Source organism: Ixodes scapularis, unplaced genomic scaffold (genome assembly GCF_016920785.2).
Source record: "Ixodes scapularis isolate PalLabHiFi unplaced genomic scaffold, ASM1692078v2 PGA_scaffold7__128_contigs__length_106722199, whole genome shotgun sequence".
Classification (NCBI taxonomy): Eukaryota; Metazoa; Arthropoda; class Arachnida; order Ixodida; family Ixodidae; genus Ixodes; species Ixodes scapularis.
Genome location: NW_024609882.1, coordinates 88282049 through 88306269, shown reverse-complemented (window position 1 = coordinate 88306269; position 24221 = coordinate 88282049). Strand labels below are relative to the sequence as shown.

General features: G+C 48.5%; 1 protein-coding gene across 1 annotated transcript in view; it reads right to left on the bottom strand.

The window, feature by feature from the left end:
- LOC8037139 (venom serine carboxypeptidase-like) overlaps nucleotides 1–21959 on the bottom strand; it is a 99300-nt gene extending 77341 nt beyond the window's left edge. The window contains exon 1 of the mRNA XM_040211007.3: nucleotides 21831–21959. Within this exon, the coding sequence (XP_040066941.3) occupies nucleotides 21831–21944 (114 nt within the window). The 5' untranslated portion in view covers nucleotides 21945–21959. The remainder of the gene's footprint in view (nucleotides 1–21830) is intronic.
- Nucleotides 21960–24221: the final 2262 nt, after the last annotated feature.

Below are 24221 nucleotides of genomic sequence, written 5' to 3'. Positions count from 1 at the left end.
AGTGCTGATGCGTCGTGGCCGTCGATAACAACGTTTAGGTTGTTGGACACCGATGCAGAAGCTTCGTTGCGATGCGTGGCGTCGGGAGAGTGGGAGCGCTCCGTCGTTCTTGGAGGCTCTTTACGTCGGTCGTCTTCGGCAACTCCACCTCCAGGGGTTGCCGCGCCTAGTTTCCCCGGCGAGGAGCGAGGGGTGACAGGCTTTCACGTCGGGGTCGGTGCATCGGCGAAGCCGGACGTCGTGGCGATGGCGACCGGAACTCTCGGCGGGAGGCAGGCTCGGGGGACTGAGGTCGTCGAAGGTACTCGTCGATCTCACGAGGGCGTTCACCGTAACGGGGGCGGGGGTCATTCGGGTGGAATCCGCGCAGCCCGAGTCGTCGGTATGGGCATTGGCGGTAGGTGTGGTTCGCTTCCCCGCAGTGGAAACACAAAGGACGTCGGTCGGGTGTTCGCCATACGTCGGTCTTCCGAGGTGCGCGGGGCTCCTGGCCGGCATACTGGACCTGGTCGTCGCGGTGGCGGTCGTGCTGCGGCGCAAGAGATCGACGTCGGGGCGGAGCGACATAGGCTCGAGGAGGAGGTGGTGGCCTTCGGGCCACTGCGGCGTAGGTCAGGCTGGGCTCCTCGGGTGCTGCTGCGATGACAGGAGTCTCCGCCTGGAAGGCTCGGTGGACCTCCTCTCGTACGACTTCGGCGAGTGAGAGAGAAGACGGGCTATCTGCAGCAGGTAGGATCTTGCGGAGCTCTTCCCGGACGATATCCCGGACGATCTCCCGGACGATCTCCCGGAGGTTGTCGACACCGTTGGTATTTGGGTCCAGTAGGGAAGCTGTGACGGTTGGAGCATTAGGCGCGCCGGCGAGTCGGTGGTAGTGGCTTGCTCGGGCCGTCAGTGCGCGCTCGATGTTGGTGGCTTCACTGACAAAAGCATCGACGGTCGTCGGGGGATTCCGAACCAGGCCTCCAAAAATTTCTGCCTTGACGCCTCGCATGAGGATTCGAAGTTTCTTTTCCTCTGTGGCCTCCGGGTCGGCTCGGGCGCTTAAACGCAGGACATCCTCCACGAAGGCGGTGATGCTCCCGTTGGGCCCTTGAGTCCTGGTACGCAGTAAGTCTTCGGCTCTCTCTCGGCGATGCTGGTTGACGAATGTCGCCTTCAGCTGGCTCTTGAAAATGTCCCAGGATGTCAACGAAGACTCGTGATTTTCGTACCAGCTTCTGGCAGTCCCCTCGAGCGAGAAATACACGTTTTGCAGCCGTTGCTCGTTGGTCCAGCTATTGTGGCGGGCGACGCGTTCGAATTGGTCGATCCAATCTTCAACGTCTTCGTGGAGTTCGCCGTGGAACGGAGACGGTGTCCGAGGAGCGACGGGTAGGTAGACGACGGCAGGAGCGGCGGGGGTCTGCGACTGGTTGGCCATCGTCGGCTGCCTGGTCCTGGGTGGTAGAAGTCCGTATTCCGGGTTTAGCCCTTGGGTGTGGCGACTTGATCGAGTCTCGATCTGGTTTTCGTTGGGTCCTCGGGAGCTTGGGTTCGGACTTGTACTGCGGGAACTCGGAGGGCTGCGCTGCACGAACATGCGGTACCCCGCACCTCCACCAGAATGTCACGGGTGGTGACGAATAAAGAAGAAATGAACAGAAATAAATAAACGTTTAATGTGGCGAACTTGTGCCAAAAATAAAGAAGGCAACAGAAGAAAGCAGAGCGTCGCGGGCGTCGAAGTCGGCGTGTCAGCAGAATCGAGCGCTGGGGCGAGACTGACTCGACAAAGTCGCTGGCGGCCTCTTATCTAGAGTGAGCGCTATCTCGAAGTTTCGGCGGAGAAGGTTCGAGCGTAGCGCGCTCGGCGCGAGAATGAACATGCACATTCTGGAAAAACAAGAGCAGGGATAAACGATAGAAGTTATGTCAGTTGTAAGAATAAACGAGAACCTTCTACAAGTCCGTGACCTTGCGCGCGGCAATATCGAGCCAAACCTTATTTATTATTTTATTATTTATTTATCCCCTTACTGTTACAACTATGTTTTGCTGTTAATGACTTCTACAGCTTCGCGATTTAGACAATGGAGACTTTTAGTAGATCGGTCCGATGACTACAATAATGATATCCGATACTTCTCCGCCGTCTTTGCGTATGCATCATATCGTTATCGGGTACCGTTATCGCGGGTATTGGAGGTATCGGAAGGATCTACTAAATCTTTCGAATAGCATGGCAACGACTGCAACGACGAAGCTTTGCTCTACATTTGAGGTAAATAGTACTTCCCTTGCTTCGCTGAAAAAGCTCAATGCAGAGCATGAAGCATTTGTGAGGAACAATATGGCACTCCCATCCAGTGCCTCAGCTCAAATGGTGTTCAGCGTAGCAGTCGACATATTGAGTAAGAAATAACGCAAAATGTCTGACGAGACTTTCGAGAGACAGCTGTTGCTCAAAATACTCAAGGTCATTAAATGGAACAGGTGGCAACAATAAGAACTTGAATAATCCTCTTCCATTTGTTTCTTACTTGAGGACAATAATGTTAAAAGTAACGCACGAAAGTAACGGATTACAATTTGGGGTAACGGTCAGTTACTTTCATGGGGAGGTAATTGTAATTGTAATAAATTACAATTTAGCCTCGAGTAATTGTAAATGTAATTCCTTACTATCTTTCAGTAACGTGTACAAGTCTGCTTTGAGTAGAAAATTCTTATAGCGTCGTCCCATTAGAGCAGGGGTGGCCAAGCTGCGGCTCGCGACTTCGCGTGTTAAAGTGCAGCTCGCGGTTCCCTCCCCCCCTCCTTCCCCTCGCCCGCCTCCCTCCCGATCACACGAGCACTTCCCCAAAAAAATAAATGGAACGCGTTTTAAGTCGAAAGACAGGTTACAGTTTGATAGTCTTGTGCTACTGCTACCTTACGTACAGTTCTACTGCTTTTGACTCGGATAGATTGAAAGTAGTTCGAGCTTCGTTAATTGCTGTAGACAAAAGTCCCCCCCCCCCCCTCGCGGCTCTTGAAAGTTTCGTAGTTTTGTTTGTGGCTCTTAGGCCGGGTTAGCCTGGCCACCTAGGCACTACAACGACAAATACCGATTTTTGTCCTGCAACACCGCAAAGTTTTGTGTTGCTGATGCTGTTCCACTGTAATGACCAACACCCGCGACAAACGCCGCAGCAAGCAGGCCCTCCGAGGAACATCGGTCAGGGACAAACTTAATTCTCTCGCCCGCTTGTGCCTTCTCTTGCTGTCTTCGCCACCCTCCTCCTACCCTTCCTCCCATACCTCCCGTGACTCAGTCCTTGGCGGCCGCTGATCGTTCCTGCTCCCGCAGTTCCGATTCCTGGATTGCTCGTAGTAGTCGCGGGCACGGCTTGCTTGCTAGATGTCGTGTTGCAAAAGGGAATTTGCTGCGGCTGGTTTTGCTCGCGAAAACTTGGCGCGCGGGTTGGTGCTTCAAGATGCCGAAGTCTACGCCCCTGCATCAGGATGGATACACCCATGTGCGAGGACTGACCAAAGTAAGACCGCTCACCACGAAGTAAGACACGACGTTCCACCAGTTCTGCGGCAAGCCATTCCGGCAAAACGAGAGACTTGTCATCTGTTCTGTGATTGTCCCCCATAAAACTACCCCTGTATTGTCCCCCATAAAACGCCTGCCCTCGGTCGTTCGGATATGAAATTAAAAACGTCCTCAAATCGACTTGAAATTCCGTGGTGCCCATCTGGAATGCTTCGAACGACCCAAAAGAGGAACGATTGAGAAATTCTAGTCTGGAAAAAGTTGGGTGTCGATTGTCACGACTGTTTTCATAAAGTCGCCAATGGCAAATGAAGACAAGCAGAAGCTTTAAACAAGAAATAAAGTAATCGTCTCCACTTTCACCGTGTTTGTCGGTGCGTTTTACGGCCAAAGAGAGAAATGCGAAAACCGCGTCGCGATGCTCTGTCTCTGTATTTTGAAGTGTTTTGTTGACAACTCCAGTCCCACTAGGAAACAAGTTTCCTTGTCCCCTTTTTCTGTGTCGTGTCCGCCAGGTGGGACAGCGGACTCCGACAAATGGGCTGTTTGTCGGTGTTGTATGTCGCTCATTGTCGTCTGTCGCTGTTGCTGTAGTGGGACGCAGTTATTAGGGACTTGGCCTGGGGCATGTTAGGGGTGTGTGCGTATAAGTCGCTGGTCGTGAGAACCAGCAGCATTGCATTCGTTGTGCTCAGTGTCCTGGATTGTCTGGATCTGCCTGTAATTTATGGGACCTTTAGAACTTCAGCATTACACAGTGATGACATCAGCAGCTGGAAATTGATGGGACCGAAATAAAGATGACAAAACTAGATTGTAGCTGGAGTCTATCACTAGCATGGAGAAGCTGTCAATAGCATGGACTTTGGATTCACACAAGAATGTCCCGTGGGTAACAGGATTTAATGCACAAGTAATTCTGAAGATGGCTTTAATGCTTCCGTTCTAATTCCTATGGACCTCCACAGGCTGAAAGGGCAGGTGGCATACGTACCTATGTATCAAGTGCAGAGAAGGGAACAGTGAACAAAAAGGCACCAGAAAAAGGCCCCCATCTATTGAAACCGAGTTCTGTATGGGTTTTTATTCTCTGCTCCTTGGGGTTAAAAAGACTTATTGGAGCAGTCCTAGCTCACCTCCAGTGCTGATCAAAATAACACGACGTGAAGTCATGATAGGCGTAAGAAACAAACAGCTTGAAACCAATTCGCGTCCTTTTACTTTCACAAAACTCGGTATGCGCCAAATAGCCTAAAACGGGTACAAATCAAAGCAGTCTGTGAAATAAAACGTTAAAATACGGCAGAAAAAGTAAACACTTGCGGGGCGTAAAACCGCGGAAGTAAATCCGTTCATGGCAATCTTGTTCAGCGACAAACAAGTGTTCATTCAGCTGTGAAGCATTGAAGTGGATATAAAATCTGCATAGCGTTTCAGAGCAAGAAAAACAGCGGTACGATTGACAGGATTGCGGGCGCTACGCGGGCGCGTAGGAAGGCGACAAGGCTTACTTTGATGAGAGCCACACGGAAAACGTTGACACCAGCCACACACGCTGTGCAGGGCTATCTTTCTCGCTTCTTGAATTATGGTTAAAAAGCACTGCGCATTAGCACTGCAAGCACTCTACCTGTACACGGTTTCAATTACGGAACAGAGCAGCGAGGCCTACTTCATTCGAGCTTGGGTAGAGAATCGCCGAGGTTGGAGCAGTCGAACTGTGGACATCGGCATGCTCGAAACTTCTGCTACCGACTTTTATGCGCGTGATATGCGGAATAACTCAATGGATATGCACTGGCAGATGAAACAACGCGTCCACTAAGTCACCACGGACCACGGCACCAAAGTATCCGCCGGAGTGTAGCAGACGCTCCTGCCGCCGACCGGCGCCGTATATATGTGCGTCGCCGTCAATATTTTGTGCGGCAGTAATCTGGCCAATCAGAGCACGCCGCTCCGCGGCAGATCTGGAATGGCCAGGTTTTGGAAATACGCGACCGGGAACGCCGGCGCCCCGCCCCATCGAGGGACGGCCAATCACAAAATCGGAAACTTTCGCTGAATTTGGCGGATTCGCAAAAGTTGGGTGACCATGGGCACGACCGCGGGAGGGAGAGTTGACCGTACTGTGCCCTAACGCCCTAACGACGAAGCCAACAAAGCTATTTTCGGGAAGCGTGGAGGCCAGCGAGGCCAGCGAGACGACAGGCGCATTGTGTGATGTTTACGGCTAGTGAACAAAGGGCATACAGAGATTTGGATTTACCGCTGAGCTGCTGCTCGAAATGGTGAGACCACATCGGTTCCTTTGCGATAGACGTAAATGCGATCTTAAGGAAGAACAGCCGAAGAAACAAAATGCGGTCGTCGATCATCGGGGACGAAATGCGGCGCAAGGAGTGATTGATGTGAAATGTGCTTGCGGTGAGTCTTGTCGTTTTTGTTTCGAAACGTGGAGACAAATAAAATGTTTTGAAACATGCAAGGTCGTTATCGGTGACCCAAACGCAAGCTCCGAGGAACAAAACAGTTGTGGCTGCGCCCGTCGACGCCGATCTTCCGCTGCATTTGGTGGTCCACGCCGCCACAAAGCAGCCACAAATACGGGATTACAAGATTGGTAATAAAGACCGAGGGAAGTGTGTAATTGCGCACGAAATAATAGGTTATATCGGTTATACAGTTGTACGAGATACAAACGTTGAAGCGGAATTTGAAAGGTACACCAAGATTTTTAAGCTAGGTGACGCAAGCTACCGCCCAGTATAAGGGGGCACAGCCGCCAGCATCGCCGGCAGCTCCGCCGCCGCCGCTGGTTCGAACACTCCTCCGTCCCCGCACCGTCCCGTTTTGGGCACGGCGCCCACGGCGCTTTCGCCTGGACGGGGCGAGACGCCGGCTGTGTGAATGAGGCCTAAGAGCTACGCTCTGAAAAAAAAAACTCTACGTCAGTGTTTCTTAAATGATATGTCACGACCCCCAATGGGGGTCGTGACAGTTTCAGCAGGGAGTTGCGAAACGGCTCGGGAAATTAAAATATTCAAACCTGGCTTGTCTGCGATGGTCTCCATAAAAAAGGAAGTGCAGGTCGCAGCTCAACATCGAACCGGAACTGAAAGTTGCGCTGTCCAAACTACGCTCTGGTTAGGAGCAACTGGGCTCTAAAACACAGGCTCATGTTATTCATTGGAAAGAGTCATTCCTCCTAACTGGCACGCGTCTTTTTAATGCGAAAGCATCAATTGGTCCCATGGAGCGAACCGGCGTTATCAGCTTCTGAAGCCGCGCCGATGCCGCGATCCGAACGGCACCTAAATTCCACCGTCGCAATGGAACGAAGTCTGGCGTCTGTGGCAGCGATTTGGTGGATAGGCATGGGCTGGCACGCCTCATAGTTTCAAGGAACTCCAACCCATGGCCGGTAAAAGGAACACGGTGGCGCGTGTTGGGGCCTATCTGCTCCCCTCGATGCCGACGAACATGGCGGCGCCTCCAGCATCCACATCGCCGGCGACCGCAACCTTGGCAGAAGCCACGCAAGTACACCGCAGACGAACTAAGTTGAGTTGAAAAACGTCTTTATTTAATGGGATGCTGAACCAAACATTTCAGAGTCTATGAGTGGCGCACGATACCCAGCAGCCGCCGGTGTGCGCGAGCACACGCTACGAAATTGACGTCATCATATCCCCCATTCACGCTTACACCGGCGGCTGCGTGAATGGGGGATATGATGAGGTCAATTTCATCACGTGTGCTCGTGCACACTGGCGGCTGCTGGCTCGTGGAAAGATCGTGCGCCACTTATTATAGACACTGAAATGTTTGGTTCAGCATCCCTTTAATGAAGGCAGCCCAACGAGCGAGGAGGGAGGCAGCGAAATCCACCATCGTTGTCAAGTCTCCGAATACACGGCGGGCGGAACGAGAGCGGCGCGAAAAAGGTTGTCGAAAGATGTAATCTTACACCCTTTGTCCCATATAATACACCTCAGAATTTCAATTCGATGTACAGTGCCCCACAGTCGAACAGAGGGCCCGAAATTTTACGAGGAGCTTGATAGCCGTGTGGTACAACATTTTAAATAACTAAAGTACTTATCAAAGACCACATAAAGAAAACACCGAGTTTTTACAGTAGTTCCAAGAAAACCCGGATTATTTTTTTCGTGTTCAGCAAAACGTACATGACCTATTTTAATAAGTTGAACCACACGGCTATCAAGTCCCTCGTAAAACTTCGGGCCGTCTGTTCGACTGTATAGGGCGCTGTATGTCGACTAGAAGTTTGGTGGTGTATTATATGGGACAAAGGGTGTAAGAATACACCTTTTGACACCCTTTTTTCTTGAGGGTGTAGGAGACAGAAGAAAGCCTTTCGAAAGCGCGAGGCGCAAGCTGTAGGGGTCGCCAACTAGGTGCTACCACCATGTTTCGATTCCCGAGATGGCGCTACATATGTGCCTCGCCTATGTATATAAGGGAATGTTCGAGAACAAAGTTTGGTTGATTCCGAGAGAGTCACCGGCGCACTCGCCTATCTATCGCCCGATACCGTCCCACCCACGCGGCGCCGAACAGAAGCGGATTGTTATTCAAGGAGTCTCAAGCGGCAAGAGGACGAGGCCCTTCGACAACGCGAGGCGGAAGGAATGCGTCGCAGGAGGCATGCTTTCGCATTCACAACTCATAAGAAGTGCTTAGGTGTCCTCGGACGTTTTTGATGGTCTGGTGCCCAGATGATTCACTCTCAACTAAGAAATAAAATTTTAGAGCCAATTTTGTGTTTACTGGTTCTGCACTGAAGTCGAAAACCTACTGGCATCGCGGAAAGCCGGGGGTCGCGGCTTGATATATTTTGGACGGGTCGCATCGTATTAGAAATTAGAAAGCACTGTTCTGGGTGTTTTGCGTGCTAAACCAAATAAGGGATTCTGGCCCGCCCGTGCGGAAAACTGAGGATTCATTTCGACCACCTAAACGGTGTTAATGAGAACACTAAATTGACAAACTTGATAGCCCCGTGTGGATAAGCAGCTTGCGGAATAATAGGAGGGGTGTGGCCGCCTGAATCGGGTGACGTCTATAGCATCACCTAGCCATGGCACCTCGCTCGACGCGGTGAGGAGCGACGGGTCAGCGAGGGGAAGAGGTCGCTTCAGTTATCGCTGGTATCATATTTTGGTAATAATTTGTCCTTTTATGAACGTATCAATCGAGAATAGGTTTATAATGCAAAAAGCTGCATGACCTTGAATCCAAGATGGCGACGTGCGTGGTTTACCGAATTTCGTCGAGCGTATCCAAGCTGAGCATGTCCGCGTCGTTCGAGGAACGCATCAATCTACTTTCTCTCGAAGTGGTTCGTTCTTCAAGGCTTTTATATGCAGCCTTCATTTGGATCCAACACAGGCCCACGAGGACTATTTCACCGTGTAAACAACATTTCCAGATAAACGTTTTTAGTTGTTGTTTTTTTGTTGTTAGGAGTGTATTGAGTGTTTTAGAAAGCTTGAATACTAGGAATTCGAAAGTCATATGAAATTATTCAGATAATCGTTATTCGATTTGGATTCGAGACTGAAATGTTAGCATACCCCTAATTTATTTATTTGTTTATTCATTGTTTTATCCTAAATGCCTATATCCGTCATGGCTTAAAAAGGGGGGGGGGGGGGGGGGTTCTAGAACAAAACTTCACCTACCACGCGGTTAAATGATTAGATAAAATGAAATCAAAGAAAATCGTGCTAAGAAAGCTTATCTTCAAGAAGCAGTCCGTAGTCATTGAAGCATGTAGGTACCAGCAAACAAGTTTTTTTTTTTCATGTGCCCTCACGGCTAAAGTCTAGGGCATTAAAAAGATTGGTCACAAACTACTTTAATGAGGTAATAAAGTACAGCTATTATTTGTGCAGTAAAATGGCTTCTAGTTATACAAACTTGGCTATGACCTTATGGTGTACTGGAATACTGGCTTTATTCGACTGTTGTTGATCTTCGCTTGACAATGTTGGCGCAAGAAGTCTATTGCACTTTTCTGATGTGCGAGAAAAAAAAAAGGCTTAAAAAGCCTTAGTTATACCCGTGGAAACCCGACCTTATAAGCCTGTTCTAATCGAGATAAAACTTATTAGATTTGGGTCGGGAGGGGTGCCGGGGGGGGGGGGGGGGAGGGGAGGGGGGGGGGGCGGGGGGATAAGGGGGGGGGGGGGGACGGGGAGGCGGGAAGGGGAGGTTGGCGCGGGTTTGGCGCGTAGGTAACGTTGATGAAACAACTTGTGAAAGGGGCAGAGACCAGATGTTTTACGCCGAGATTCTTGGTAGTTGAAAATTAGAGATCCTTGTTCTGATACTTGGAGTTCCGTTATATCGTTAGAGAATATAAACAGAATGAACAGATATGAACACAACTGTCTCGAAACATTTCTAATGAGCATGGTAAGAAGGTCCAACCACATGGCACGTTTTATCACGCGCTTGGCCCGCGTCGGTGCCACCTCGCGTAGGCGTGCGTCGCTCCGTTCCTGTGGTTGATATAAAGCAGTGCTGGACAAAATACTCGATAAAAATATTTAGGTTAAGTTACAAAATACCTGCTTCATAAAGGATTTAAAATACTACTCAAGTTACCTTCACTGTAAAGTACCTTGAGTAGAGAACAAATACTTAGAAATGTAATTCAATTACTTTTGAAAATACTTCCGGATTGCGTAATTTTTATCGACGCCAGTGACAAGCACAATAATACAGTTGCGAAAATCTGGTTTACCAGAATTGCTTTTTGGCGATTCCAGCGAAAGCGACTTGGCGTAGCGGAAACGCCGAGTAGCTCAAGAGAGGAGGTCGTTTTGACTCGTCTGCTACCGCTGCCTGGTTCGCGTAGACAGCATAGAAACAAACATCGTTTCCAGTAATTATTTCTGTGCTTCCGCCGTGTCAATCCTACAGACTGACTAGAAGGTTTCTACCGTCAAAAAATTGCTTTGCTTTCATATGTATACACCGAGTTTACGCTGGAGTGCAAGAAATGTATGGTGGTCCGCGGGCTGAACGACAAAAATGACCTTTACTCGTTCGTCGTTCAGCACGCGCACCACCATAAATTTCTTGCACTGCAGTGTAAACTCCGTGTGTACACATGGAAACAAAGCGATTCTTCGATGCTAGAAACCCTCTTCTAGTCAGTGCTTACGAATGACACGGCGGAAGAATAAAAATATTTACTGGAAACAATGTTTCTATGCTGCCTACGAGAACCAAGCAGCTATAGCAGACGAGTGTAAACGACCTCCTCTCGTGAGCTACTCGGCGTTTCCGCCACGCGGCGTCGATTTAGCTGGAGTCGCCAATAAGGAGCAGGAAATCACCGATACAAGTTACAAAACATTTCTGGGACAAAGAAAATAAGAAGAAGTCGCTTCAGTAATAGTGACATCGCTGAATATCACGTCCTGCGGTGCAACGTAGACGCACCGTTTAACTACAATCCATATTCGCGACTCCAGCGACCTATAGGGGGCGCCACCACCAAACAAGCATGGCGGCTGAGTCCAGGTCGCGTCGGCTCGGCCGCGCCGCCTGAATGGGTGGCGCATTCAATTTAACAAATTTTCTTTTGTTGTATGCCCAATTTTATGGGTATTTGAACTGAGACAGTTAAGTGAGCCGGTGCGCATAAACTTGCCGAGCATAGTTTTGTTTTGCCGGTGTTTTTTGTTCTTTTCATGTCAAACTTTCGTTTCGGAGACTTCGATCAAAACCGAAACTATGGGCTCCGGAGAAACGGTAATAGACTCTAATTAGTTTTGATCATCTAAGGAAAGCGGCGAGGGCTACAAAACTGTTCCACCGATAGTAATTTTTAGCTAACTCGCATGCCTCGACCATGCGACTTATCTGTCCGCGAAATGGAGCTTTTGTGCCTGTCCGCGTTTCAAGAAACAGCTCTAGTCGTGTGCTCGGTCAAGAACACAGGCTGCAGGAAAATTACAAAAAATTAAGCAAGCGCTTCTTGAGCCAAGGAGCATGTCAACTCGCTGGCGCTTCACTAAGCAGCTGATACTCGTATTTCAAATCAGGTTTTAGTAGCAGTCGAGAAGCCATTTTGACGAATATGCGAATTATGTATTATATTACGTACTATGTCCCACTAAAGCGATATTAGTATATTCTTCGGGTTGAAATATGAACTTAGTTAACTAACTATTAGGTGAACTGTTGAATAAAAGTATATTTGACAGACAGAGAGATACTACTTGAACTTAGCCAAATGGTTCTAGCCGGTAGAACGGAGACGAGTGCGGACAAACTGAAGAGAGTCTTCATTGGAGATTCACGCAGAACCTCTCTGGCAGTGAACTTGACTTCGAATCCTGAACGGATAAAATGAGTATTTTTTGTGGCCGGTCAACCTGAGCAATGTAGACGTATATTGCTGCTGGCTTCGACAGGGGTTATAATATAAATATTGGAGACGCGATAGATCCTAATGTCGTGACAGCTTCTGACTTTGCGAGACGCGTCCCCCACCTTTTGAAAGCAGATAATTTCCCTCATTAATCATATGCAGCGAGCAGGTTTTCTGAATCAAGTAATTGCGAAATTAGCCCAACTCCTTCAATGTGGTCTTTTTCGGCGAAAAGCCGCCAAGATGAATAGCCAACGTACCGGCCGGCGTTAGTGGCTAAATTAACTTGAAGCTAATCGAGCACAACCAAACTCACGGAAAGAAGCTATCGAACCTTCCCATTCACTTGACTGCAACATTGGTGTTCTCTCCAGTGAAACACTTCGTCTGTCGACCTCAGTCCACTGTTCTACATCCTTATAAAGAAGCCACTTATCAGTTACAAAGCAGTCGTCACTTTGAATGTGATTAGAGACAGACGAGAAATCAAAACGTTTTCCCGTGATTCCTCCTCATCCAAAAAATTGAAAGCACGCGACCGTGTGTTGTGGAGTAAACGGGCTTTCAAACACGTGATGGAAAGAAACAATCTACTGAGGCTTCACCACACTAATGCACACTCAGGCAAACTTAAAAAAATTACGGACCTTCGTCAAATTACATTGCTCGCCCCCGCGCCGACAGCACGGTGTCCGCGAAAGCCATCAGAGACGCGGCGGGGCGCGGAGCGACCTGGACCGACTGGTTCCCGGTTTTCCCGCTTGGCGGCGTCCGTTTTGCTGGAGTCGGGAATTCCCTATATGGGGAATTCACTATAAATAAACTTGGGATACGGAAATGAGTGAATGTATAACAAAGAGAACCCACATAACAGCCACGGCACTGGTCGCACCTAAAGCCCCTTGATAAAAGTGTTTTCACAAGTACCGCCAACCATTGTTGTGGAAATGCGACACGTGCCACGAGCGGGTGCTCTGCCGCCATTCGCTTCCAAGGGCCGCTAATTTCAGTGCTGCGCCGCCATTTGCTTCCAAGGGCCGCTCGAGCCCTGGGCCACGTGCGCTCGCGCATTTGGCGCTACTTGCAAAGACAAACGAAAACATATCGAGGGGCTTTAGTCGCACCTTCTTCAAGTAGGTTGCGTTCAGAACGGCATTGTTGTCGTGGGTCGTTTTTCGTTCTGTGTTGCAGCTTAGTGTGGCAATCTTTACTTCCGCAAAACTGCCCCATTTGTTTGAGGATTTTTCGGGGGGATCGATAAGAAACAAAAGGCGCCTTTGGGCAGGCGAGGGGAAAACCTTCATTGTACGAACGCTGAAATATGAGCCCCAATCGGAAAAATGTTTTCACGAGCTCAATCTAGGTCAGCGTAGCTTATCGGAGCTAGCGATATGGTTGCTCGAAAAAACGCCCATGCCACTTCATACAGAAAAACTCAGAAAATGGTGGAATGTCAAAAATGTATTTAAGATAATGAGTAGAAGATCCTCGGAATTGTAATTAAAATAGAGTATCAAATAATCTCACTCAAAAGTATTTGTAAGATACCAAGATACTTAAAAAGGTATTTTAAATGCAGTACCTTGACTTGACGTTACTAGAACCCCTTAGTTGGGAACCAGCCATAGAGCCTGCACTCTAAGAAAAAAAGGAGGAGAAAGGTAGCAACATCGACTGTTCCTCCTGTCTCTTTTTTCTGTTACTTTTGCTCTTCAAAAATTCCCCCCAGTCTCAGGGTAAACGACGAAATGGTTGTTCCTCCTTGTTGCGGACAAGTTGCCCAGAGGAGGGAGGAACGGCAGTTCAGATGAAAGGAGGAAGGCGAGTTCCTCCTTGTTCAGTTGGCGCAGGGGTAAAACATCGCGCTACTGATCAAGTGGTCAAAGGTTCGATCCCCAGAGGAGCGGGTTTTTTTGTATTTTTTTCGTAAAGTTTTTTTTTTTTTTACTTACCAAAACACACATAAACAAACCCAGACCGATGAAAGGAAAATTAAAGTCCTTATTATTCACCGAAACGTTTTCCTCCTTCTCCAGGCAGACCGGAGAAAGCTTTCGCCCTCCCGACTCATCTTTTGGTTTCGTTTTTCGAGCACATCGCGCACGTTGTTAAGTAAATTGATGTTGAGTTAATTGAGCTTCAGCGGCAGCGAAGGCCGCATGTAATTCCGTCTTCTAGTCCAAACGTGCAGAACATTTCGGTTGCATTGACGTTTTTACCACTAATTTTATCAAACCAGCTAACGAAGCCGCTAGACACAGCGAAGTTCCGGAGCAGTGCCAGCAGCGCTACATACACTGGGTAGGACGGCCGTCTCCGATTTGCGGGACACACGCGGAACTACAGCAGCGAAACCACAAGGAAATGTGTCGACGTTATCGACGTTATGGAAATCGCGGGAACTGCCTCCAAGGCAGCCAGGTTTTCCTGCCGGCTCCCTGGGTGCCTTTCGTGCTGAGTTCAGTTCTGTTGTCCCGTGCCGAGTGCCAACCAGCGTTCAACGTGATTCTGTATTTCTGCGTGTCAGCAACATCGTCAACGTGGTTCTGTATTTCTGCGTGTCAGCGACATCGTGATGGCAGTGTTGTGGGTTGTGAACAGAAGACTGGAATTATCGCCGATGTGACTGTGTGTTCGCATATCAGTAGTGTAACAACAAGATGAAATGATGTAAACTGTCGGGCATTGATGCCGCTGGTCGGGCCGTGATCGGAGGGGGCGGAGTGTCGCAGGATGACATTCCGCTTTACATTAAAGAGTTTAAAACCACTTGAGGGATTAGGTGCAGTCGATCGACGTGTGGATAGTCATGTTGGAACGCTGGTCTGAACGGTAAGCTCCTATCGTACAGTGGCCAATGTGACTGTCGGTCCCCGAGAGCGATTGCGCTCTGGGGAAAAGACAACACTACGAAAGTATGACGGAAAGTACGTATATTTACAATGAAATTTTAGCATAAAAAATATCGGTAAAAAAAAACCAAAAAAAAAAAACCGCTATCCTTTATTTTACTGTTTAACTATAATACGGTTCCTGTAGAAACTGCCCTCCAAGTGGCGCGCTGGGATGAGCGCTAGAAGTTTTCGAGCTCGCAACGGCGTAGCTCCATACACTTTACAGTTGCCGGAAGTCGCGGCTTTGACTGCATTCAAGTTGATCGAAAAGCGATTTCTCTGCCCGTGAAGCATCACTTCCAGCTGAGTGAATATCCGCTCTACAAAGATTAATTCAAGACGGCAATTGCAGCCGTGCGCGAACAGCACAAATGCAAAAACAAGCACTACAATATAAATACTGGCTACGAAGGGCCATGCGGGAAAACAAACTCATGGCTTGGAACCACATTGGAGCGGCCCGATTTATTGGCTTTCAAATAATTACGGCATGATCGAGCGTTTTCCTTTTAATAAGAGATTCATCCCCTGAGCCAATAAAAATAGTCTCAGATGTATGACATTGCTGGAAAAAAAATGAACATGTTCGAAATAATTTTTATTGCTTAGGGAGTCACCGAAAAATTCCGTACTTTGAAAACGACCAGTATAAAAGACGGAAACGCAGGGCTCGGGAGTAGTGATCGGGGTAGTGTGCTGTTGTATTGATGTTTGTATGTGCGATGCCTGTCTATGCGCTAAATATATGTTCACCTGATGCTTGTGTTAGAGATTCCCGAAGAAAAGGAAACGCAATTGTGGCCTAAGAAAAAAAAATATTTTCTTATATAACATGAATTGGGCGGTACCTAGCGCAACCTAGCCTAGCTACTTGCGATTACTCTGCTTGACCCTGCCATCTGGTTGCAAGCGATTTAACATCCTTTTACGCTACGCGGCTTCGCCATAATTTCGTGTTACCGTGCTGAGGTAAGCCAAGAGGATGCTTCGGATTTGCTTTTTTTTTAGAGCGGCTTTTGATTTTGCGGGCGAATGATTTTCACTCCTTCGTGATGTGCGGTTGACGCAACGGTTGACGAAGGAATTGTGGCTCGAGGAATAGCAAAGGTAAGACATAAAGCGCGCGAACTGGGTGCCGGTTGTCTCCGTTGAAGATCGCAGTGCTGACGATGAGAAGACTGAGTGACTGCATGCTTTCGAAACGTAAGTTTCTTTACCTGCAGGGGTAAATGAACTTCGGAAATAAATACAGTTCGCGGAAAGCTCGTGTTACGTTTTTATTTGCTGCTCCTCTCGCTTCGTACAATAAACTTAGTGTTCTCGTTAAGCCTTATCGAGCTCGATTTGCTCGATTCGTGGCCGCCATAATGAGGTGCAGTCGACGGAGGAACTTTTGCTCCCCTGCGTAAGGGACGAAAGTTTCTCCCTTTCTGAAGGAACATATGTGTCAAGAGCGTTCCTCCCTTTAGGGAGGACTATACTGACCCTTTTTTCTAAGAGTGTGCTTTAAAAAAAGTGGCTCCGATCCGTACTCGAGAACCGAGCTAGTAGCGGTCGCAACGCCGCCATTTCTCCCGCAGCGTCCACTCCCGGAGCTGCACGGCTGCACGTCGAGTCGGGCAAGGGCCGGTGGCGCCATCTCGCAGGGCCATCTCGCAGTAGTTATGTAAAGCAACTTTCATGTTTCATCTCGTCGCTAAAGGATGGCGCTGTTATCGTATTACGCTCCGTCTCGGTACACGCCAGCGGCCCAGGTTTCGAGGGTGAGCTTCCCAACTGAGGGTTTTAGTAACGTTGACTAGGGTATTTGAGATAGCCACAAGTCTGGCGATAAGCCACCTTATTAGCCGAGACAAGTTGCACATGGTTGAAAAAGTTGCTTTGCTTTGCTTGCGATATCACCGAAACACGTTTTAATCGTGGCTGCGAGTCAGGTTAAGAAACAACCTGAACATAATCTACTAAAAGAAGTGAATGCTTCGACGGGCTGTGACACAAAGTGAGGCAAATTTCGTCACTAGCACGTGACCCTGCGGCGTCAAACGAGCGTTGTCCTTCCGGTGGGTATCGCGCTTTTGGTTTTGGTATCACCAGATTTCCAGAACAAAATTTGACGATAACTCAAGCTACGTGCTCGATCCAGGATTTTTTAAAATTTGGCAGGCCTTCAACATTGATTTTCTCCATTTCTTTAAAATGAACATGGGCCCTAATCAATGCAGAGGTGCAGGCGAGCTGAAGAGGATAGACAAAAATAATTTGATAAAACCCGTTTGCTCTACTGACGTCTAACTCTTGGTCAGCTCAGTTGGTATAGAGAGCTCCAATGGAAATGGAGATGTCTCTGGTTGGATTCTAGCACCAGGCGGATTTTTTCAGCGCGTACCAGTCACCTAGCTGTGTTTGAAGGTTAGTGTTTGTCTTTTGTCCCCCATGTTCCCTTTCTCCCGGGGATTATTATCGTTTATGTGCCCTAAGACTTCGTTTTCCTCAATTAGTCATCTATTAGTTGCATTCCCTTTTGAACATGATGTCCCCCTGGCCGTAAAACTCCCTTGCGCACACCGCATTTGTATAGCTTTCACGAATTAATAAAAAAAAATGTGTATTCGATAAGAAAAAGCATATATATACGCGTAAAAATACCCGCAGGCATACAACACAATGTATATAGCCCGAGCTCAAGTTCACTGAGAGGCGTGGTGTCCCTGAACAGACACAATGCATACGACAACCTGAAACACGAAGCAATCCTGCCCAAGCACGCCAACACGGGATGCAGACAATGGAAGTACGAATACGTGCACGACTTCCTCACAAACCGGATGGCATCCAAAGCATGTTCAACGAAACAAATTCTACCTTTTCAACAGAGTAACACCTCAAAGCTCAATTATATACACCACACTATTCAACCTCCAAAGCATGTTCAACGAAACAAATTCTACCTTTTCAACAGAGTAACACCTCAAAGCTCAATTATATACACCACAGTATTCAACCTCGTGATGGCAGATTTACCAACACAGCTGAACGGCATCCCCGATCTACACCACTCCATTTATGCAGATGACATTACGTTATGCACCACACCAGGAAGCCCCGGAAAACTCGAGAACACTTCAACCGGGCTGCGATGCCATCGAAGTGTACACCCCTGCGATAGAGCTTACCTTATCGCCCACTAAATCTAAACTACCGAACCCATCGTCGGAGAAAGAACCGGACCCCGGCCAATAACCTTCTTTTTAAAGTGTCGTGCCCCTTCAACAAAAAAAAAAAAAAAAAAAAAAAAAAACCGCATTTTTACGTGGTGAATGATGTTGATTGGGGCGAAGCTCGGGTGGTGCTGATGATACTGATTTTGGTCATAGGTAGTGCTGATGGTGCCGTTTTCATTCATGTCAGTAAAAGAATGTGGTTTTCTTCTTTTTCTTTTTTTAAGAAGACAGATGGGATGGCATCTCAGAGCCCCCTATTTTTTTTCTTCTTTTTATTTATTTTTTCATCTTTTTTTTTATTTTTTTTTTGCTCTCGCTGTTGAACTTACGAGCAGGAACTCGTGAGCTCCTGCTCGTGAGCTCACAAGCAGGGGCACGCCGGACGGTGGACGGACATACGGACATGGCTAACCCCTAAGGAGCTTCGCCCCTAAAAAGTGTCGACTAACTCATCATTGGTGTGCTAATCTCGGCAGAACGCTGTTGTCAGTTTTCGAGTCGCTGTGGCTGAGTTTGATACTGCTTTTGGCTGGTGATATTGAATCTAATCCCGGACCTATGTCAAAACAGCAGGAAGAGCAGCTCGCGTAAGTTCTTGCTATTCTAAAAAAAATAGAAACTGGTCAATCAACAATGCTGAGAAGTATTAAGAAACTAGAAGCGAATCAGAAACAGACTGAAGCAACGATCAAATCTTTGAAAGAGCGAGTATCACTGTTAAAGGGAAGCTGAAACACTTCTTGAAAAAAACGAGTTAGAGGTGAATTCTGGCGTATTTTTATCCCGTGAATCTGAATATCACTTTTGTTTTCCCTGAAGATGCAACTAAAAGCGAGAAAAAGCGAAAAAACATTCGACCAGTCGTGACGTCATACTAGGATCTTCGGGCCGCCAAGCGCGTGTCGCTCGTGTGGGCAGCGCGTGCAACGGCAAGCTTGCCAGGTATATTTCCCGCACTGACACCAGTCGTGACGTCTCTTTCTGACCTTTCTGAAAATAGCAAGAGTGCGCGTGCATAGCTTTGATAGGCGCTGAAGATGCGCGAGAGCAGAGATTCCGAAAGCTCCTAGTGTGACGTCACGCCCCGGGAAGGAGGGGCTTCGGCGGTACTTTAAAAATTAATTTCTGAAGCCTCCGTGCACCAAATTGAAAAATAATCTTGATATTCCTGATCCTGGAAGTAGAATGAAGGCCATTGAAATGTTTTTTTCTGAAATAGAGAACCGCTTCAGTTTTCCTTTAAAGAATAACCAAGCGCCTACCACAAGTTTGAACTCTGTCCAGCTTGAGAACGAGGTGCACCGGGACATTCTTGTGTCTCATCTTCAATCGAGGGTTGATGAATTGGAAAATCGGTCACGTCGGAATAATCTGATCTTTTTTGGAATAAAAGAAACAAGTGAACGTGAAAGCTGACCGGATTCCGAGAAGCTGATTATGGAACTGTGGGAATCGAAGCCTGGTGTAAAAGTGGAAAGCATCTCCAGAGCACATCGACTAGGTTGTTTATCAAGTGATAAGCACAGGCCAATAATAGCCAAATTCTTGAATGAAAAAGAAATGGGAAGTGTTCTTTCAAACGGATTTAAACTAAAAGGCACTGAATTCAGTGTTAGCAACAACTACTCAGAAGCAGTTAGAGTCAAGGGTAGAAATCTGCTTAAATTTTCTAAAACTGTTGTGAAGGCTGGGGACAAAGTACGCTTGCGTTTTGACAAACTTTTTGTGAATGACGCAGCATATGTCTGGGACACTGCCCTTGAATCTGCAGTCCCACTAGTAAACGCGACCGATGTAGATGAATGACATGTCAACTATTCGTTATCGCAAACTGTTTTTCCCAGTTCCCCTGCATGTGTCAATATACCGTGTCGGGTTTACTTCGCATTCTACTGAAATATATCGGAATGTCTTGTATACCAACATTCGGAGTGTGTTATAAAAGCGAGACGACATCTCATCTTTGATTGAATCTTGCTCGGCTGATGTCATTGCTCTCACGGAAACCTGGTTGAATGATGAAGTGGATGACACGATTATTTTTGACGGCGTGTCATCGTTTACCATATTTCATCAGGAAAGACACCTACGCAGGGGTGGCGGGGTTATGCTTGCTGTCAGGAAAAGTATAGTTTGTACACGTATTTGCGTTGACACGTGTTTAGAAAGTGCCCATGGTTTTCCTTAAAAACAAACCCCAAACTCTGTTGTGTTTGAGGTCTGTTACAGACCTCCTGATTCTAAATTGGGCTTTGTTTCAGCTTCCCATGATATACATTGTGATTTGTCATTACGGTACCCTGGCTGCTGCTTTACAATTTTCGGTGATTTTAATTATCCTTCTATAGATTGGTCTCAAAGTCAACCTTCTTGCCAGGGTAACATTGCTGATTGCGAAAGTTTCATCGAGGCTTGCCTTGACTTCAACCTCTCGCAGCTCGTAACAATACCTACACACTCCACTCCCTCGACCTCAAATATTCTTGACCTCATCTTGACTACACAACTCGACTTGTTTCATCCAATTACTACCCTTCAAGGGTTATCTAATCTCAACGTCCTGTTTGCGTAAATCATTCTGCCAGTAACAAGAAAGGAAACCATTCGTAAACCCATTAGAAGTTATGGCCGAGCTACAGCGGCTTTGCGGCGGTTGCGGACCCATTCGCGCTGCTGCGTACGTCGCCGCTCATTCCGCAGCCTGTCTCCTTTCCCCGAAAGGGCGCGCGGCCGACCCATCGTGAGTCCAAACCGAAACTGATAAGAATGTAGGAGCGTAGGAAACAGAGCGCAAAACAGACGAGGACGAAGAAACACACGTGACGAGCGCTGCGCTCGTTACGTGTGCTTCTTCTTTGTCGTAATCTGTTTTTTCGCGCTGTTTCCTACGATGACTTCCCACCAACGCGCCGCCCAACCATCCATTTTTCTATGATACCTGGAAAGGTTGGCGCCATCTACCAGTGACGGCGGCAACCATACTGGTTGTGTGCTTGCCGCCGTCGCTTATAGATGGCGGTAGCTGTCCAGAGGCGTTTTTGTCGACAAGTGTTTTGTACCGGACACGATCCTCGGGAATCTAGCCCTTAACAGCTGTTGTAAAAAATACAGAAGGATACATGTGTGGATTCTTAGGGGATGCGTTAACATGACTCCTGGAAAATGCCACACAGGTCCCCCTTTGAGAAACGCTAGCGCTGACCCAGTAACAAGGTAAAAAAGAGGCAGCAAAAAATAGTGGAACCCTAAGGGGAAGCCAAAAAGAAAGCTAAAACAGAAAAGCCAAGGGGTGATCGTTAGCGATTCCCCCAAAAGACGTGTGTGGCGTTTTCTAAGGGTCGTGCATTGCCTAAGAACCCACCAATGGATCTTCCAGTATTTCAAGATCGTTCAGCGGTTATAGATCGACCGACCTACATATTTCGTTGTTACGCGGCTCCTGAGGTTGGTTGACCCTATAATGCTGTCGCTTTAACACAAGCTCCTCTCTCACAGATGAGCTCATATTCCACAGGTGAGCATTGGAAGGCGGGCCCGTCACATGCTAGCACCAGCCGCTTATTGAAAAGTTATCTGGTGGCGTCGCTTGCAACGAAGGCGAGGAGAGGACTTTATCTAACAGCTGCGACGCCCGAGGCGTTCACAGCTGTATATCTTACACCGCAGCCCGGATTTTGAATCGCCCAAACACCAGACCCTGATATTACTGCTCCCTCTGGGCCAGGAGCAGACGGACTTGCTCGCTGCACTATAATGCGCGCATTTTGCTTGCAACTCACCATGGCAGGGAAGAACCAGAAGAAGATGTTGCTGCCCAAGTCTGGGTTCACGGTAAGAAATCCCGAGTAACTGGGCACGTCCCGGATCAAGCCCAGGAACCCCACGCGGCTCATGGTTCTCGCCTTGTTCAGCTGGTTATCGTTGATCAGAGGAGTCAGGTACAGGGGCTGGCCCGGGCCCAACAAGTCGGAGATCGAGGTGCCCTGGCTGCGCAGAAAGCGTTTTTGCCAGAGCGTAGAAATCAGCGCCGCCGTATCGGAAAGTGGTCGTCATACCAGTACGACGCCTGGACCGCGCCTCCGATTGGCGTGCTTAGCGTCCTGATCCGCCCACGCATCGAAAGTGGTCCCGAACAGTCAACAAAAGACATCACTGAAGTCGGGGTGCTACGCTGTCGGATGTCACGATCCGTGCGGTTGGTCGTAGAAATGCCGGCGAGAGAGCACAAGCGAACGCAGTGTCGCTGTCGTCGCGGCGTCCCGATTCCTGGCTGCCGAAGCTTCCCTGGGCTGTCAAGCTGAAGAGCGACCTGTAGCAGAACAGCTACAGAACAGAACAGAACAGCCTGGCGGTGTCACAGCGCTGCTGTGACACCGCCAGGATCGCGGTCGGTCACGGCACGTCACTTGGGCGACGTCGACAGGCGGAAATAGAGGCAGCCTGTTTTTGGACGCGGTAGAAACACCAGTCGGATACGCGTTCCAGGCTCCGTAATACCAGAGTTTCGTCGAAATTTCATCAGATTTCACCGGGCGTCAAAAGTAGCATAATGCTAAACATGTTTCCATCATTCTGATAAACCTATGGAGCACAAAATCCGCCGTGCGTGCATAACGCGCCGCAGTCACGCTGCACATACATCATACAACAAAAAACGTTCGGCAGAGACACTTAAGATTGCTTACGTGCAAGAATGCAAAAGAATTCCTACACGTAGCGCATTCCTACAAGAAGCGCTACGTCTTCCTTTCGCACACGGTGCTCCGGCGGTGACACCAGGCGCCCCCACTCCGCAGGCGCGACGAACCCCGCCGGCTTCACGACGGCTTCCGTGACGAAGCATTGCGTTGCTGCACTTTTCTTTGTGTTTGGTTTGTGTGGCGCGACCGCTTTGACCTTGAGCGCACCCGCCGGCTCCCGTGACGAGGCATCTGCGCTGCTGTGCTTTTCTTTTTGTTTTATTGGGAATCAGAATTTAGGTGGCGTTTTTCGCTGCTACAGACAACGCCTGCTTGACTCCGTGGGACAGTTAATGTTTTCGAATTAAACCGCGGTTAACCATGTTGAATAAACCTGAGTCTCAGGTTTATTCACCATGGTTACCATTCACCAGCTCACCTGCACCCTCGCTATTGTATCTCTAAAACCGCGGTGTTTGCTGCAGACAAGGTCGAGGATTGTTCGATGAATGTTTCTTGCATGTATGCATCGAACATGTGTGCAGACAGTCTTTGTGTGCCCCGTGTGACGTCATACAATCCAAGCCCCAGACAGTGCTGGCAGACCGTCAATTGTTCGACCGAATAGCAGTGTGACCGAGGCTTTAGGTTTTGATACGCTTGGTTACGGGGAGATTCGGCTGGTTTTGGATGCACACTCGACGCCTCATGCGCTCACCGGCTTGATCAGAGTGATCGAGACAGGTACGAGTTCGTTCAGGAGTGAAGTGTGTTAGGGGTATAGTTGAGTGACAAGTTTCTTCGAGTTTTGAAAATACTTTACCATGTAATACGTGTTACTCCTCGAAAATCCAATAGCCTTACTGCCCACAGCTTTTGCGTAGTTGGAACAATTGGATCGCGCGCAGTCTCGGGGGCACTCACCCCTCCCTTTGAATTGGGAGGGGTGAGTGCCGCCATGTATCGTGTGAGCCCGTCGAGACAACGGAGAACACCATCTCTGCTGTCTGGGCAAATCCGGTATCTCACTGCGTCGACGGCAGTCTTCTCCCTCGACGGCAGCGCTCTCCCTCGGCGCAGTGCGAAAGTGGGACAGCGTGCACGGCCCGATGCGCAGGCGTTCTCTCGGACGGGAGGTTTGCAAATTGCTCGGGGAGGCTCTGAAGGCGCGCTGTTTAATGGAAATGTGCAAAGTAGAATGTATTCTGTTCGTAAACTATTTGAGTCTTCCTTTCAAATTTGCGTCTAGCACCTTGGGTCGACGTACAGTCGGGAGCAAAAGTTTGCGGGGCACGGGAGCGCGTGCCGAAATGCATTGCCGCGCCGACCGACGGCGCACCGCCGCATTAAGGAGCCGCGCTTTGCGCGTGCCCGCTATGATGTCTCTTTTGCTCGTTTCTTTCCGACGCACTCCTGATAACAGGAGCCGGCGCCAGGGGCGCGAGTTAGCGCTTCGCTGGCTGTCAAGCTGCGCGTCCGCTTCAGCTGCCT